Genomic DNA, 14,702 nt, shown 5'->3' on the forward strand with positions numbered 1-14,702 from the left:
AACAACCCAAAAAAAAAAACTTGCAGTGTACCTAAATCTGATTGGTGTTTGACTGATACGCAGGAGCAGCCAATGAAAACAGAGGGGAACAACTCGTGAGGAAGTAGACAGGTAACAGTGGAAGATAAGTGGGTTGTTTTATGAGATGGTATAAATAAACTGCACGCATGAATGTGGGGTTAATTAATAGGGAATTGAAGATCAAATTACAAGTAATTAATGTGTGTTTCCAAAAAAAAGGGCTTCCTGCTTTTTAATTATCTGTCGGCTAAAGAAGAGTTCGGACCCAACTATGATGGAGGAAGCTCATTTGAAAGGATTATATCTTCACTTATGATAAAGCATGGACTTTTTCAATGGTTGTAGCATAAAAAAAATCATCCAATAAATCCATCTGAACATAAACATGCCAATACTGTTCGTGTGCATCAGTTTACAGGAGCCAGTCTACCAACACTGGCTGACAATGGACCTCTGGCTCTGGTACAGAGACCCTCTGAAATATGCATGAGGAAATCTACACCTGTTTCCAGGTAACCAAGGCAGGGATTCTGAACCGTGACGCTGAGTTTGGTGTGTGTGTGTGTGTGTGTCTGTGTATGTACACCTGCGTAGGCGCATGCAACGAACAGCACAGCTTCCTAGTTTTTACCTGTTCAGAGACACTGTGGGGACGAAAGCAGCTGGTTTGACAAGACAGACGTCAATCTGACCAGGAGAAACACTATGAAACAGTGCAGGCCTCGGTGCTGAACGGGTTCCCAGCAGCGCTACTGAGCTTCTGAGAACTTTATGCATGGAAAAAGGTCAAAGTTGGTCCAACTGAGAAGAAGAGGAGACTTGGCGGAGGGTGGACCAACAGAGGCATAAAGAGGTCTTCAAAGGTCTTGCCCTGCAGTGTTGAGTATCTATTTTTGCAAGTATGAATCCAATGTGGAAGGTATACACGAACAAAGTGCTGAAGACCCTTAATCCTGAGTATGAGGAGGACACAGCTGAAGAGGTACAGAATGTACAACTTTATCCATCCTTGTTCCACTTGTTGATTCATGTGTAAATATCAAAGTGTCAGAAAGCTGATGTGGTTGTTGGTATTGAAGTCAGAAAGTCACCTGATCATTTTTTATTCATCACAGGGTCAGATGAGCTTGCTAAGCTGTTTTGTTTTCAGTGGAAAGTGGAACTTTAAGACAGAAGTGAGGCCATAAAAATACTTCCTCTTATGTGGGTTTTTTTGTGGCATTTTTTAGTCTTTCAGCTGAATTATTAACTTTATGTGAGCATGAAGATATTCTGTGAACTTATCTGTTTCTAGTGTCAGCACCAATAAAGCAGCTTGTACATCAAGGTAGCATCACAAGGCATGTTCAGTGTTTTGAGACCAATTTAGCACTACATTACTGAAGAATTATAACTAAATATTTTGATTAAATCTACTGTATAACTCTGTTCCACTACATTTCAGAGGGAAATAGGTTGGGAATGAGGTTCACAAACTTTTTGGTAATCCTTTACAGATATTTCACCTTGTAACCTTCCCAAACGGGTTCATTTGAAGAACATTTCAAGGGCCACTAAGGGTAAAAGTATCCAATATTTCACCTAAAAAGAGAAAAAAAAAATGAAACATCCAACAAATTAATATAAATTTGGACAACATCTTTGCTGCACCATTCATTATCTCACAACCCTTGAGATTTCTTGCAACCCAAATTCATTACAAGTAGCTCCACCAGCTGCAACGGTAAAATGTTGCTTACACATTGTTGCATCAGTAATTTTGTTTTGAAGAAATTTTGAACACTTTTACTCAATGTAATTTAGTATCTGAGACACCTGTAGCCCATCCAGGGTTTGGTACCAACGAAACAGACACAGACTCTGTGTTGACCCAGATCTCTAGAAGGCCGAGAAACTCGATCCTGCACGGGAGCTGAACAAACGGATTAGTTGGCATTCCACTGACTGACTGACATGGGGGACGGGACAGATAGTCATGGCCTCGGGGTGTACTCAGACCAAACTGTAGTCTTGCGCAGTGCCAGGGCACCTAGAAGGACGACAGGGTATACTGTGTGTGTGTGAGAGAGATAGTTTCCATTTACATAGATGTGCAGAGTTGTCATCGATGCTATTTAAGTTGACCTTGCTCCACACGTACGTGAAATAGGAGACAACTAAAGTATTTTACTATGACCCTATCACACACTGATGTGGAAATACTACTCAACGCATAGCTTCAGCCAAAATAAAGTATGAAAAAACACAATCTGAATACTAAAAAGATAAGTAATAGTTTTTCCAAAGTGTATCTTCTTTTATGCACATTTTTTCATGTATGCTGTCATGGGTTTTCTGCAAGTTGTAGTATCCACAATATCCACTAGATGGCGACTAAAGTCCAGTGCATCTGTATGAATGATTAGAGAAATTTAGGGTATTGCTGTGCGGACAGGTAAGGGGCATGTATTTTTTCGTTGTCTTTGCAGGTCACAGAGGTGGAGAGTGATATGATGAGTCCAGTGCAGGAGGATGCGGGACCAAACGCTGTATCCCAGTTGGCCAGGAAAGTATGTGAACATTGTTCAGCTCTTCCTTAATATTCTGGACAATTTATATTCCAGTATTAAAAGGTAACCCTAGAAGATAAATATGAGTCTCTTAATGTTCCCCACAACTTCAGTCCTTCAGTCATGAGTGGACCATTGTTGAACTGATCCTCTGAAACCACTTAAATGTATACCTTCTTTGACCTTTGACCTTTGACCCTGTGTGTGTCCAGATGCAGGGGGCCGGGACTAAAAGCTGGAACAAGCTATCAGCTCTCTTCAACAAAGACGACGAACACCAGCTTCTAGAGGAGACTGAAAGTCCGCCAGTCGCCGACCAGTGAGTGGAAACCTTTCTCTGGTTGGATTATTTTACCATCTGTGGGGTTTGTGTCTGCAAAATAAGGCTGGTTCATGGACCTATTGGGTATTTCTATGTGTGATTTATATTCAAATCATCAATTCTATGAAATTCTGAGATCAGATTGGAGTTTTAATTATACAGCTCTTCAAAGGAAGCACAAATACTGCTGTAGATTAAGTTCAACTTCAGCAGCAGAACTGAGTTTACTGACAAATTGAACCAGGATCAAAATATAAGGAAAATATCAGTATAAACTGCAAGACTTAGGCTTTGTTTTGAGTTAGCCTTGCTCTGCTGTCCAGAGGTAACAAAACCTGACCTCTAATTACATCTTGCTTGATAATCCGTACAGAGATCTAAGAAAGTAGCGACGACTGAATGAAGAAGTGGTGACTTCCAAACCACAGCACCCACTTGTATTTGACTGATTCCTAAAAAATGAACCCCACTACTTTCTCTCAATTCTCAGTCCACTTGCAGTAAAGCCAGAGGAGCCTCCTCCTCGACCCCCTAAGCGCTCGGGATTCTGGGATACCTTTGCAACCAACTTTGCTGCCAAGAAGCAGGCGGAAGCTGCAGCCGCTGCTGCCGCGGCACACCAGGCAGCAGAAGCCGGGCAGGGTGAGGAGGGGGTGACAGAGGCAGTAGGGGAGGTGACCCAGGATGGGCAGGTCACCGAAGGAGGTGATGGAGGAGGAGGACGGAGCAACAACAGCTTCTCCAAATACGTCTCGCTTGGAGGAGGGAACCAGGACGCATCCTTCAAGTGGAACTTTGTCACCAGCAAGCTGGCAGAGCTGAAGACCAAGACCAACTAGTTGTTCATGACGAAGGAACCTATAAACAATATGATGTAGGAGTGTGGAGGAGGTTTAGGAGGAGGTATTTTACACAGGATGTCCTGTAACTAAACTATACAGCTATTGTAGAAGTCCCTTTTTTATCACATTATCACGACGTCATCTGAACTCTTGAATTTAGCATCGTTTCCGATAAACATAAACCACATAACAACGAACATTAACGTTCCCACGATTCCTATTTTAGGCCTAAATATTCTCAGGACACAAACAATGTTAGGTCCTGGACCAAACGTTGACATACTCTGGAATTACTCCATCGTCTAGAAGAGTTTACTTCATAAAGGGACTTCTAAAATCGCTTGTATTGCAAGAAATTCTTTATTGTTCCTTGGAGATTATGTGGCTTTACGATACATATCTCTCTTTACCAGCTTGAGATGCAGCATGTAGCCAACAGTGTTACAAGTGATCAGTACGTTAGAGGATTTATCCAATGGTGAATGTATTATAGGCTACACAATACAGTCCACTTTCCAGGGGTTGTGTGATATCTTCTTTCCCAAAATGCTTTTTAAACCACCATGAAAAGAGGCCTTCACAACCTGTCAGCAAACCTGATCTAATCTGTAGTTTAGCAAAAACTGGATTAAGAGACTGAAGGCAGTGATAGCTGGATCAGTCGAGGATTATGTCACTTAACCTGTTCAGACGGCAGGGGATTTAAGTTAGGAGATTTAACTAAAGTAAGCATTCAGAAACCTTCCTTTCTTCCCCTCAGACATCAGGGAGGGGGAAATGTGCTGCACAGCTACATGAAATATGTAAAATATGAATGTGTGTGTGTGTGTGTGTGGTGAGATAACGTCAAGTGCACTAACATGACGACTTAACTGACTTGAATCTATTGATTGTGACGGAGACTGACAACGTGCAAAGTTTTTAAACATTCCTAATTTTGTGACATGAAAGAAATGAGAAATATTATTTTATCTCCGATTTTTTGGGTTTTGATTTTGTTGAACGTTTTATTCTGTTGTTTTGTTCTCTGGTATGATATAATAAAGACTGCTGCACTTAAAGTTCTGACAAAGCATGAATGTCCATCCATCCATTTTCTATAACTGCTTATCCTCTTCAGGGTTGCGGGGGGCTGGAGCCTATCCTGGTTGAATTAAGAGGCGTGGTACGCCCTGGACAAGTCACCAGTTCCAAAGCAAAAATGTGCAAATGTAATTTTCTTTATTCAGTCGGGAATGGATGAAAAGTAAGTGGTAAATAGACTGTACTTATAGAGCGCCTTTCTAGTCTTCCGACCTTATCTCATTCACCCATTCACACACATTCATACACCGAAACTGCAATTCGTAGGAGTATCTTGGTACCTTGGTAGCTCACCTGGTAGAGCGTTCACCTCCATGTATCAATGCAAAAGTCATTATCAAATAAAGTATAAAAAGGACCCCAAATTATCAATAAAACTTACAAAATAACTTGTTTTTCACAAAATGTTCAGACACAGCAAGGTGAGTTCCACATAAGAAATAAAAGACTGCCACACCACATCAGATTTCACGACGGATCTCAGCAGTCTGTGTCTGATCTTTTTCTATTTTGAGAAGACCTCACGAATCCACCTGCCAAAGAATGAGACGTCTTGCCAAAAGGGCTGAGTGGACTATGCTGTTTAAACTGTGCTTGTGTCAGGGTTGCAGAGTCCTCTGAAGGTACAACTCCAAAGAAAAAGGCACGGTTCAGTTGTCAGACATGCCACCTTTGAATAAAAAGTTCACTTCCCCAAAAGGGAAAAACAACAACGAAAGCTTGGAGCACACAAAATATTGAAAGAAAGAGTGTGAGGGACAAATGTTATGTTATCCGAACAACACAGGTGAATTGGGGATGGGATGTGGATATATTTTCTAGAGAATATATGGATGAATAAAAGTCTGTGTTGTAAACCCGAGTAAAACTACAAAGATGTTGAGGCTGCTTCTTTTGTACCTCTCAGGTGCAGACAGTTGTTCTGATGAATCACCCAGAGCAGCACAGGAAGCAGACGGGTTGGACATCACAAGAACTCAAACATCAGGGTGTGGCGAAAACCAAGTTCACTTAATGAGTGTGTTTCAAGGAAAAAGATCTGTCACGACTGCTAACGTGTGGACATTTCAGGGCTAAAAATAGTCTCAAAGCGTAACAGCGTCATCCTGAGAGTGTCATTTATTATGTTTTCCAAATAACATCTCACACATACACTGCATGTGTTACTCTACACTACACTCATTCTTATTTTCAGTTTTCTTCCGTTTTTTTTGTACATCTCTGAAAGTCTGACAAAAAGGTGCACCCGAATTCTCTCCAGGGTATAAAGGACAAGATGTGGAGAGGAACGTGAAACCAAGCAAGTTGTTTAAGTTATTTTGAACCTACTTTATTTTAAAAGTTATTGGTAGCTTTGTGTTTAGGGTTTGTTTCATGGGAAGTTGGACTTACATTTAACTTTTTTTTGTGAAATGTAATATTGTCTCACCTTCTAATTTATTTATTTATTTATTTATTTAAATATTTATTTTATTATTTAACATCTTTTTGTACTACATCTTAAAATATCTAATCCTGTGACCTTTTGCACACAAGCCGGTGAATACTTTGCACATTCCTGCACATTCCTAACTTGATTTTCTTATATTTCTATGCACCAAAACACAAGACAATTCCTTTATATGTGAAAACCTACTTGGCAATAAACATGTTTCTGATTCTGACCTGTGCTTCTTCTAACCAGCAGGGGGCTCACGTCACCTTCTAACTCTCTTCTTCTGTTTTGTTATACTGACCTTCCCTCTGCCACACACACACACACACACTACAGCATCATTTATTATAGAAAAGTCTTATTTGCTGTCAGTTTTCCTCACTCATCTCTCTTTTCCTTCTCCCCTTTTTATCTCTTGTTTTTTTGCCCTGATCTACACCCATTTCCTCTCATACTGTGCCATGTTTCCACATATACAATACTGTTTCCTTTTCAGTTCCAGAGCCATTGTTGACATTTCCATTTGAATTCGACAATCCACCCGAATAAAAGGCGATGATTACGTGAGCAAGCGCACCCAAAGCTCAAGTTCATGCTTCTTTTTTTTTTAGCTGACCAGCCTTCATTATTTCCGTGTGTTTCCAGTGTCAGTCAGACTTCAGGCTGTCAACGTGAGTCCTGTGAAAGTCAGCGAGTCTCTACAGTTGTCAGTCTCACTTTGAATCAGAACAGATCTTTCTTCTACTCGCGAGCAAGCAAGATGTCAACAAGATGTTCATATTTTTCGACACATTTATGTAACTCACCCAGTTTCTGTGTCGGGGCTCATAAAAAAAATAAGCTCAGGAGTTAAATTTATTCCACTAAAGCTGATTTCTTGAAAGGTCGTGGGAGCATGTGGCTTGTTTGAGTGAAAGCTGATGACTATTTGATGCTTGTGTGCTTTTGCTGAGGTCCATGCTGCAGTTTTGTGACACCGAGCGAGCGACACTGGGTTTGCAGAGCATGAAAACATCAGAAACCGAGTGGCTAATGTTTGGGCAGTTTGTGCAGAGGCAGACTGCCGCGGAAACACAGAGGCGAAACTAGATGATAGGGACTTTGGGGCCTCTGAAATAATGAGCTTTGGTAAAGTCATTAATTGTAGCTTTAAGCAGATCTTAAGTTTTGTTCCCGACTACTTTACAGAAAACATTAAAGCAGCATTAGACTAATAGATTTATTAGCCACTTGGGGGTAATAATGGGGAATGAACTGTAAACAAACCAGACATGTGTGTTACCACCAAGTTGCTTCTTTATACACACAACAGACAAAGCAACATAATCATACATTGTCTGTTTTTTGGTCTCTATATGTTATGATGTTCTCTGTGTTTTCCCCTTCCTTGTGCATCCGTCTGTCTTGTTTGTTTGTGTGTGTGTCTGTGTTGCTGGGCGTGTTCTCCGGTTTCCCTCTCGCCTGCCTGATCACCTCACCACCTGTTCCTCATCGTCTTATCAACCTCTGCAGTACAAAAGACCGGCTCTACCTCCCAGACGCTGCCAAGTCGTTCAATAACCATCACGGTAACATACACTTCACTTCTCTCCCTGTGTTCTCGGATATCCGCCCCGGCTTCCACCTGCCACGCTCAACTCCATCTTGTCTTTGTTTCTGTTCTGAAATCCTCCTGAGGATATGAGGAGTATAAATGTGGCTCTTCAGCTGCTAAATCGATAAATTTGTCTGTCCTCTGCTCGGTGCTGAGCAGGTAGTGTTGTAGCTTCCTGATGCTGGAAATCAGGTTAATGAGAGCAGAGAGTGTGAACCGACCACACGTTTACAGGTTACTGCATGTGTGAACACTGAGCTCTTTGAACACAGACACATATCAGAGGCGACAATCTGACCGATTGTCAGGGCAGCAGTAGTTTGGTCTGAAGAGACTTGGCTTGGCAAACCGGAGGGTGGCCAGCTCAAGTCCAGTACGGACAACAATACAGGGTGTGGACTGGTAGCTGGAGAGGGGCCAAAGTAAAAGAGGTCCCCTTGGTAGCGAGGTACCAAACCCTTAAATGCTCCAAGGGAGCTGCCCATCTCTACACATGTGCATGTTCATAAGCCCTTTGTGTAAATGGTTGTATTTTGAGTCTATATATGTAAAGCTTGAGTGAAAAAAGAATTTCCCCATTCATAACTGAGATATCAGTCATGTTAATCTTCCTTTTCTTGTCCACACAACGCGCTGGACGTTTTCTCTGCCCACACATGCCCCAGCACAGCCACTCTGCCTGCATCCTTAATGTTTACTCCCCTGGTTGAAGACTAGGGATGGGAATTGATATGATATTTCCGATTCCGATTCCATTATCGATTCTGCTTAACGATTTGATTCTTTATCGATTCTCTTATCAATTCTCATTTTGGAAAAAAAGGAGAACAAACAGTTCGATCAGCATCAACTTTGTTTAGTTAGAAGTATCACGACCTTACAAAATCAACAGCAAGGTCAAGCATGTTTTACAAACACATCGCACTGACATGGTAGGCAGTGTGTTACTTACCAGAGTTACCTTCCGTAGTAACAGCAGAGGTGCTCATAGCCTGGCTGCTGCCGCCGCTGCGAGGTTGAGATTCATCTCCAGTCCAAAGCGTGTCCAAAACACGACAATCATTAAAAATATTGCATGTTGTGTGCGCTGTTATCTCCACTTAGCAAAGATTGCAAGTTGCCATCTTTTTTGGTGAAATGCAGCCAAACTTGGGTGACATTGTTTACTACTGATTGCACTACACTTACGAAACTTGCGTACGTTTCGTGGCGTAATTAGTCGTGCTTGCTTGAATCGAGCGTGTGTAACTTCTTGGGGAAGTTATGTGACGTTTCTGGAATTGATAAGAGAATCGTTAGATAAACTGCCAAACGATTCCATGGAATTGAAACACATCGAGAACCGGTTGTCAACAAGAACAAGATTCCCATCCCTATTGAAGACTAGAAGTTTGGAAATGAAACAAATCTGAGAGTGTGGAGTTACAAAGAAGTGAGCTTACCAGAGCATTGTGGCCCGCCTCTTATCTCTGATTTAAGGCTAGCAGCTCGAGGCTACCACGAGCAAAACACACCTGTGGAGTTGTGATTCTGCTGCATCGATTATATTCTTATATCCAGCAATGTTTCAGGAGTCTGAGTCCTCCTTTAAAATATGCTGAAACGCTCCATAGAGCTGAGGGGAACCTCTCATCACTATGAGCAACACGTTTCGTTTTCAAAATTATCCGTCAGTGCAGCTTTAAAGAGCGGCATGCTGCTGTAGCATGATTACAAAGATAATCGATAAATGAAATCGCTCGCTGGGTGGGAGATTTTATGGTTATTGTCGGGATGCTTAATTGACTAAAAAAAAGGCCTAAATGACTTCAGTGCAGCCCCACAGGTGTTTTCACTTACTCTGCCTGATCAAGACGTGGTCTCAGGAGCTCAGTGTGAGCTCTGCTTGATTATTATCTACCTTATAAACCAGAGACCCAAGCCAAGTGTCCATGTGTTGTGTGGGAAAGGAAAATGTGGCTTTGGAGTCAAATTCTACAGTGTTTCATGAAACATTTTACAGTCATTAACCTCCTTTTATATTCACTACTTAACAACATTTCGTCTCTGCAGCAGCAAACACCATGCAGCTAACAAGAACATAAACAAACAATATTTTCTTGTTTAATTAGACTGAACTCAGACTCGTCAACTCACAACCAGATGCAATCGTGTTTTACTCATAGGCTGCATAAAACGTGGATGTTGTATCTGTCACTTTGGTCGGACCCGAGTGGATGCCTTGGTGCTCAAACAAGACAAGATCTGTAGCAGCACCCACCTGTCAGTCAAAGCGGTTATGCTGTAAATAATGCATAACTTTAAGCCTTAATATAATGTGAACAGGTGAGTTATATAAATATTCAGACTCAGTGCAGTTGTCATGAACGGGGAAATTAGCTACAGAGACCAAAACTGTTTTTTGTACCAGGCTGTAAACATGTTTATTTCTGCTGTGAAGTTGTGACATTTGAACATGGGGACTTATGGAGATTGACTCATTCTGTAGCCAGCCTCAAGTGGACATTCAAGGAACTGCAGTTTATGGCACTTCTGTGTAGGCATAGTCGCCACTTGGTTTGGTGTCTCCTAAAAAATTCATTAAGGAGACACAAAAGTGACTTACACTTTCCCCCCCGACACACACACACACACACACACACACACATCGGGAGACGTTTTAGGATTCAGTCTCGAGGGTGTTTTGATGTGTCAGGAGGAGTCGGAGGGTGAACCACCAACACTAGCACCTTTCTTCTTTCTTTCACACACCACCCCCCTAAAGCTTCTAACTCCTTTATCATTTGTAGTCTTTCTCAAACAGGTGTGTACCTCACCTCGCCCCATTTGTCTCACTTTTGGCTCCCAAACATTTCCCCACCTGCCTCCTACACGGAAAAAAAAAAAAAAACTTTCTCAACTTTCTTTTTTCTGCTGATGAACGACGATGACTAAACTGCTTCGCACCTTGCCCTTGGCTCTGTTGCACACACTGTAATTACTTCAAACAAAAGCAGCCCACAAAATGTGTGTGTGTGTGTGTGTGAGCTCGCTTTAATTGTCGCACAAAGCACCACAATGCTTTTCTTTCTCCTCGCTGGGCTCATCTGGACAGGAGATGGTTAGAGAAGATAACATGTTAAATCTCTTTATATCCGTGATCGTCTTCTTGTGGTGGGATTATCGCTGTAATTATGACGATGTGTGACAATAATGAATGGTAATTACGACAACGGGTTAATTCTGCAGGGATGTTAAGTGCGAGTTTGAAGATAAGTTTGGACAAGCTGAAAAATGCAAGAAAATTAAAATTAGATTTCTATTATACATCGATGCTTTCTTAATCCTCTGAGGGAAATTTGGTTACCCGCAAAACTTTCTTTGTCGATTGGTATGCTGAGAACAGAAGAAGAAAAAACATCACATGAGGTCAGTGGGTCCATTTTAGAAACATAATACAGCTTTAATGAATTTTGGGTCACACTACCGTGTGATTATGTTGTAAGTTGATGTTGCATATCCAGCGTCCGTCCCTTCTTGGCCAACACGGGACATAAATTATGCAGCCAAAGTGCCTGGACTGTGCCAGCTTTGGAGAAAGGTTTGTCTTCAAGATTACAGCTCAGGGTCACGAAGTTGTTAAGCTTACAAAATAACATCAGTCAGTGAGAAACCTGCATAAAATTCAGCCCTGAGGTGTCGTCTCGTCGTCCTCAGAGCGCCGGCTTGTTTTGTCTGTAAAAAATCTGAGATTTAGACGATTTACAGGTGAAATTATGGAACAGGGGCTGTAAAAGCAAACAGGAAAGGTGATATTTGACGACTTCAAACCTCACACACACATATTTCTTACATGAAAGCCAGACAGACATGTCTGGTAGCACTCAGGTATGACGACGCTGTGGCGAGCGTCTCAACAGACACGGTGACTCACATGCTCCAGCGCGCGGTTCCATCTGGAAACCAACCTGCGGGTGCAAAGATGTACACAAAAACACACTGTCTGAGCCTTTTCAGATGCTTGCCTACCACTGCCACACCTGCTTGAGGCAAGAATGTGGCAACTAGAGTCTGAGGAAAACATGTGCATGCACCCCTCCATTTGATTTAAGGCGGAAAGACCTCTTAATGATTTTAGAGGCAGCTGTACCTGTTGAGATGACAGCAGTACAAGGTTAACCGAGCACTGACACTGAAGTTTGACACCAAACATTTAATGATATTGCCATGCTGATATGATATTCATGATATTACATTCATACAGATACATTTTCCTCTAAAATTGGTAGTTTATGTTGAACAAAAGCTCAAATTTCATCTGAAAGTTGAGAGTCAGCATTTCAGATTCAATGTTTTTGACCTCTAGTAGAGCTATGGAGAAATGTTTCTAAGAGTTGGGATCCTGTTTTGTTAGTAAAGAAATGCAGCAATCCACAAACACAGACCATATTGAAAAAGACAATTTAGATTTGAAATTCCACAGACAATGGACCAAGCGAGGTATCACTGCTTTCTGCTAAATAACAACACATGGGAACCTGAATGATTTTGAGGACAGAAGAGTTTTACTATTATCTACAGAGATGCTACTTTTAAAAGAAAATAAAGAGCCCTGATTCTGTTAAGGCTTTAAGAATAACTCAGATAGTTACTGATGCTTATAATTAAAAAAAACACTAGACCTCTTGTGGTCCACAACCCGCAACCTCCTTTCTTTGCTTATCTTAATTTATTATGTAATACACCAGACCTCAACTCCTCTGTGTTCACACAAAAACTAAAACAAACAGAAGCATATAAAGAAAAGGAAACACACAATATGGTAACTACTGTAACAGCGAACATAAGCATTCGCACAGGGCTCCTTTAATCTCATGATAGTCTCTCTTATCTCTTGTTTGATTTTCATTCAAAGACTAACGTCATTAACTAAATGACGTTAACTAAACGTCATTAAATAACAGTGTTACTGATAAATGTCCATTTGTGCTGTAACGCATTATTTTTTAGTAGATCGACCATGAAATTCGACCGATGGGTGCTCAATATGAAACATCTCTAGAGGCTGCTAATCTCTTCTGTAATGGTTCTCCTTGTTTACAGTAATTACACTAATGTCCCGAAAAGTAATGCGGTCGTATTTAACTGACTTGTTTCAGAACTACAGTTATGACATGGAGGTCACTTTCCAAGCAGAAGACCGGCAGAGATTAGCCGTAACTTTGCACCAGACCACACTCTGATAGTTTTATCAGCTGAAAGCAGGATAGCCCCCCCAAACAAACACGTAGCCAAAGCAAGTCGGCTGAGTTAATCTCCAGTGTTTGCAGTAAGTCTGCAGAGATAAGAAGGAGGCAACTTGATTTTTTTGAAGTCAAACTCTCTAAACGGGTTATTGTGACCTCTGCAGCTTGTAGCCTTGTTAATCCTCAGGTGATAATGTGTGGATCCCTGCGAGAGTTTGATTTTTTTTAAAAGCACACTTAAGTAGTAAGAAACGGGAAGATTAATTCTTAAAAAGTGATACTATTCTTGGGTTATGGAGCTTTAAATGATAAGACATAACATATGAGGTGTTTTATGGTGGATGTCTCATTTTGAAAGTGAAAATAATTTGGATTTACTCTCAAAACATCTCAGAAAAACACAAAAAAACACAACAAATATGTATAAAATTGGTCTTTTTCAAATCAAATAATGGTGATTCATGTTCAGCATGTCACTTTAGAGCCTCTCTGATAGGTAGTGTTTTGGAGGTGAATTATTCTCCCACATCCTGCAGTCCCTCACCTCACATTAGAGGTTCTCACGGGACTTTTCATCCTTCTAATCTACAGGCTCAATCTCAGTTGTGTAATCTCACGGCTCTTTAGGAACAGATTTGGGACCCCCCTTTAGAAAATAAAAACCCACTCTTTTTCCCAGCAGAGGGGTAATCTCCCTGTTAAACAACCCCCCTGGCCACCAAAAACACAAATACACACACTCTGCCACCCACCCATCTCCATCTCTGTTGAAATATGATCCACCCATCTCCAAATGTAGGTCCGCCTGCTGTAAATAGATCAATTCTTCTGCAGCTATTCACACTCTCTAACAAGAGCTCAGGCTTTAAAAGGACCCATGACTGCAAGTCAATAACTTTTCATCCAACATGTGTGTTTTTTTTTATCGATTCCTGTTTGTATTTGTTGGATTCATTGATCATCCCCACACACACACACACAACAGAGGGCCACCTACCGAGAGGACCGCTGAGCTTGTAGAACATGAGCTTTGGCATTTCCATACATGACATAGAAAATATAACTGAGCAGCTGAGATGTTTCTGACTCCAAAATTATAGTTTGTAGAGTTATTTTTAAGGGAGCGATATGCCAGAGGGTTACAGTTCTTCATCAATCATCCCACGTTTCAAAGCCCGCATTGTCGGATTGTTGTTCTGGACGCCCGGTCGTTGTGGTCGCTCAGACAATAAAAGTGCTTGTGTGCGTGTGTGATATCTTTAGCTTGTATATTTGGGTATTGTGGTTGCTGGAATGCTAATCGATTTCTTAGCCTTCCACACGGAGTCCCTGTCAGGCTCGAGTTACTGTTGCCACAGCTGTTTAGGGTTGTTGTTCTTTGCTTTTGCGGCCCGACCTGCAGCTACAACCTTTAAGCCTAAACACACACACACACACACACACACACACACACACACACACACATAGAAACACACACACAGCTCACCGTGAGAATCGGCCGACTCCGGCAAGACACTGAGAAGGCATTTAAAAAATGTATGTGAAATGTTTTGGAGGATTATTGAGTCAAACACTTTCATATACTGTAATTTTCGAAGATGAAGATTCTCTGTGATAGGTCAAAGGTAACT

At 41.4% G+C, this 14,702-nt stretch overlaps 1 protein-coding gene across 1 annotated transcript; it reads left to right on the plus strand.

Moving 5' to 3' along the window:
• The first annotated feature begins 680 nt into the window (after positions 1 to 680).
• Positions 681 to 3,731, plus strand: LOC104924722 (uncharacterized protein C1orf232). The gene is made up of 4 exons (XM_010738169.3): positions 681 to 1,003; positions 2,490 to 2,570; positions 2,783 to 2,889; positions 3,383 to 3,731. The coding sequence occupies exons 1-4, from the start codon at positions 923 to 925 to the stop codon at positions 3,729 to 3,731; spliced, it is 618 nt and encodes a 205-aa protein (XP_010736471.3). The 5' UTR covers positions 681 to 922.
• The last annotated feature ends 10,971 nt before the right edge of the window (positions 3,732 to 14,702 follow it).

Source organism: Larimichthys crocea, chromosome XIII (assembly GCF_000972845.2).
Source record: "Larimichthys crocea isolate SSNF chromosome XIII, L_crocea_2.0, whole genome shotgun sequence".
In the NCBI taxonomy this organism is placed as follows: Eukaryota; Metazoa; Chordata; class Actinopteri; family Sciaenidae; genus Larimichthys; species Larimichthys crocea.

Bases quoted from the DNA above. Each gene is read 5' to 3' on its own strand.
- LOC104924722 (XM_010738169.3), top strand. From the start codon at position 923: ATGAATCCAATGTGGAAGGTATACACGAACAAAGTGCTGAAGACCCTT. The intron at 1,004-2,489 runs GTACAGAATGTA...TTGTCTTTGCAG, and splicing joins AGGAGGACACAGCTGAAGAG to GTCACAGAGGTGGAGAGTGA. The intron at 2,571-2,782 runs GTATGTGAACAT...GTGTGTGTCCAG, and splicing joins TATCCCAGTTGGCCAGGAAA to ATGCAGGGGGCCGGGACTAA.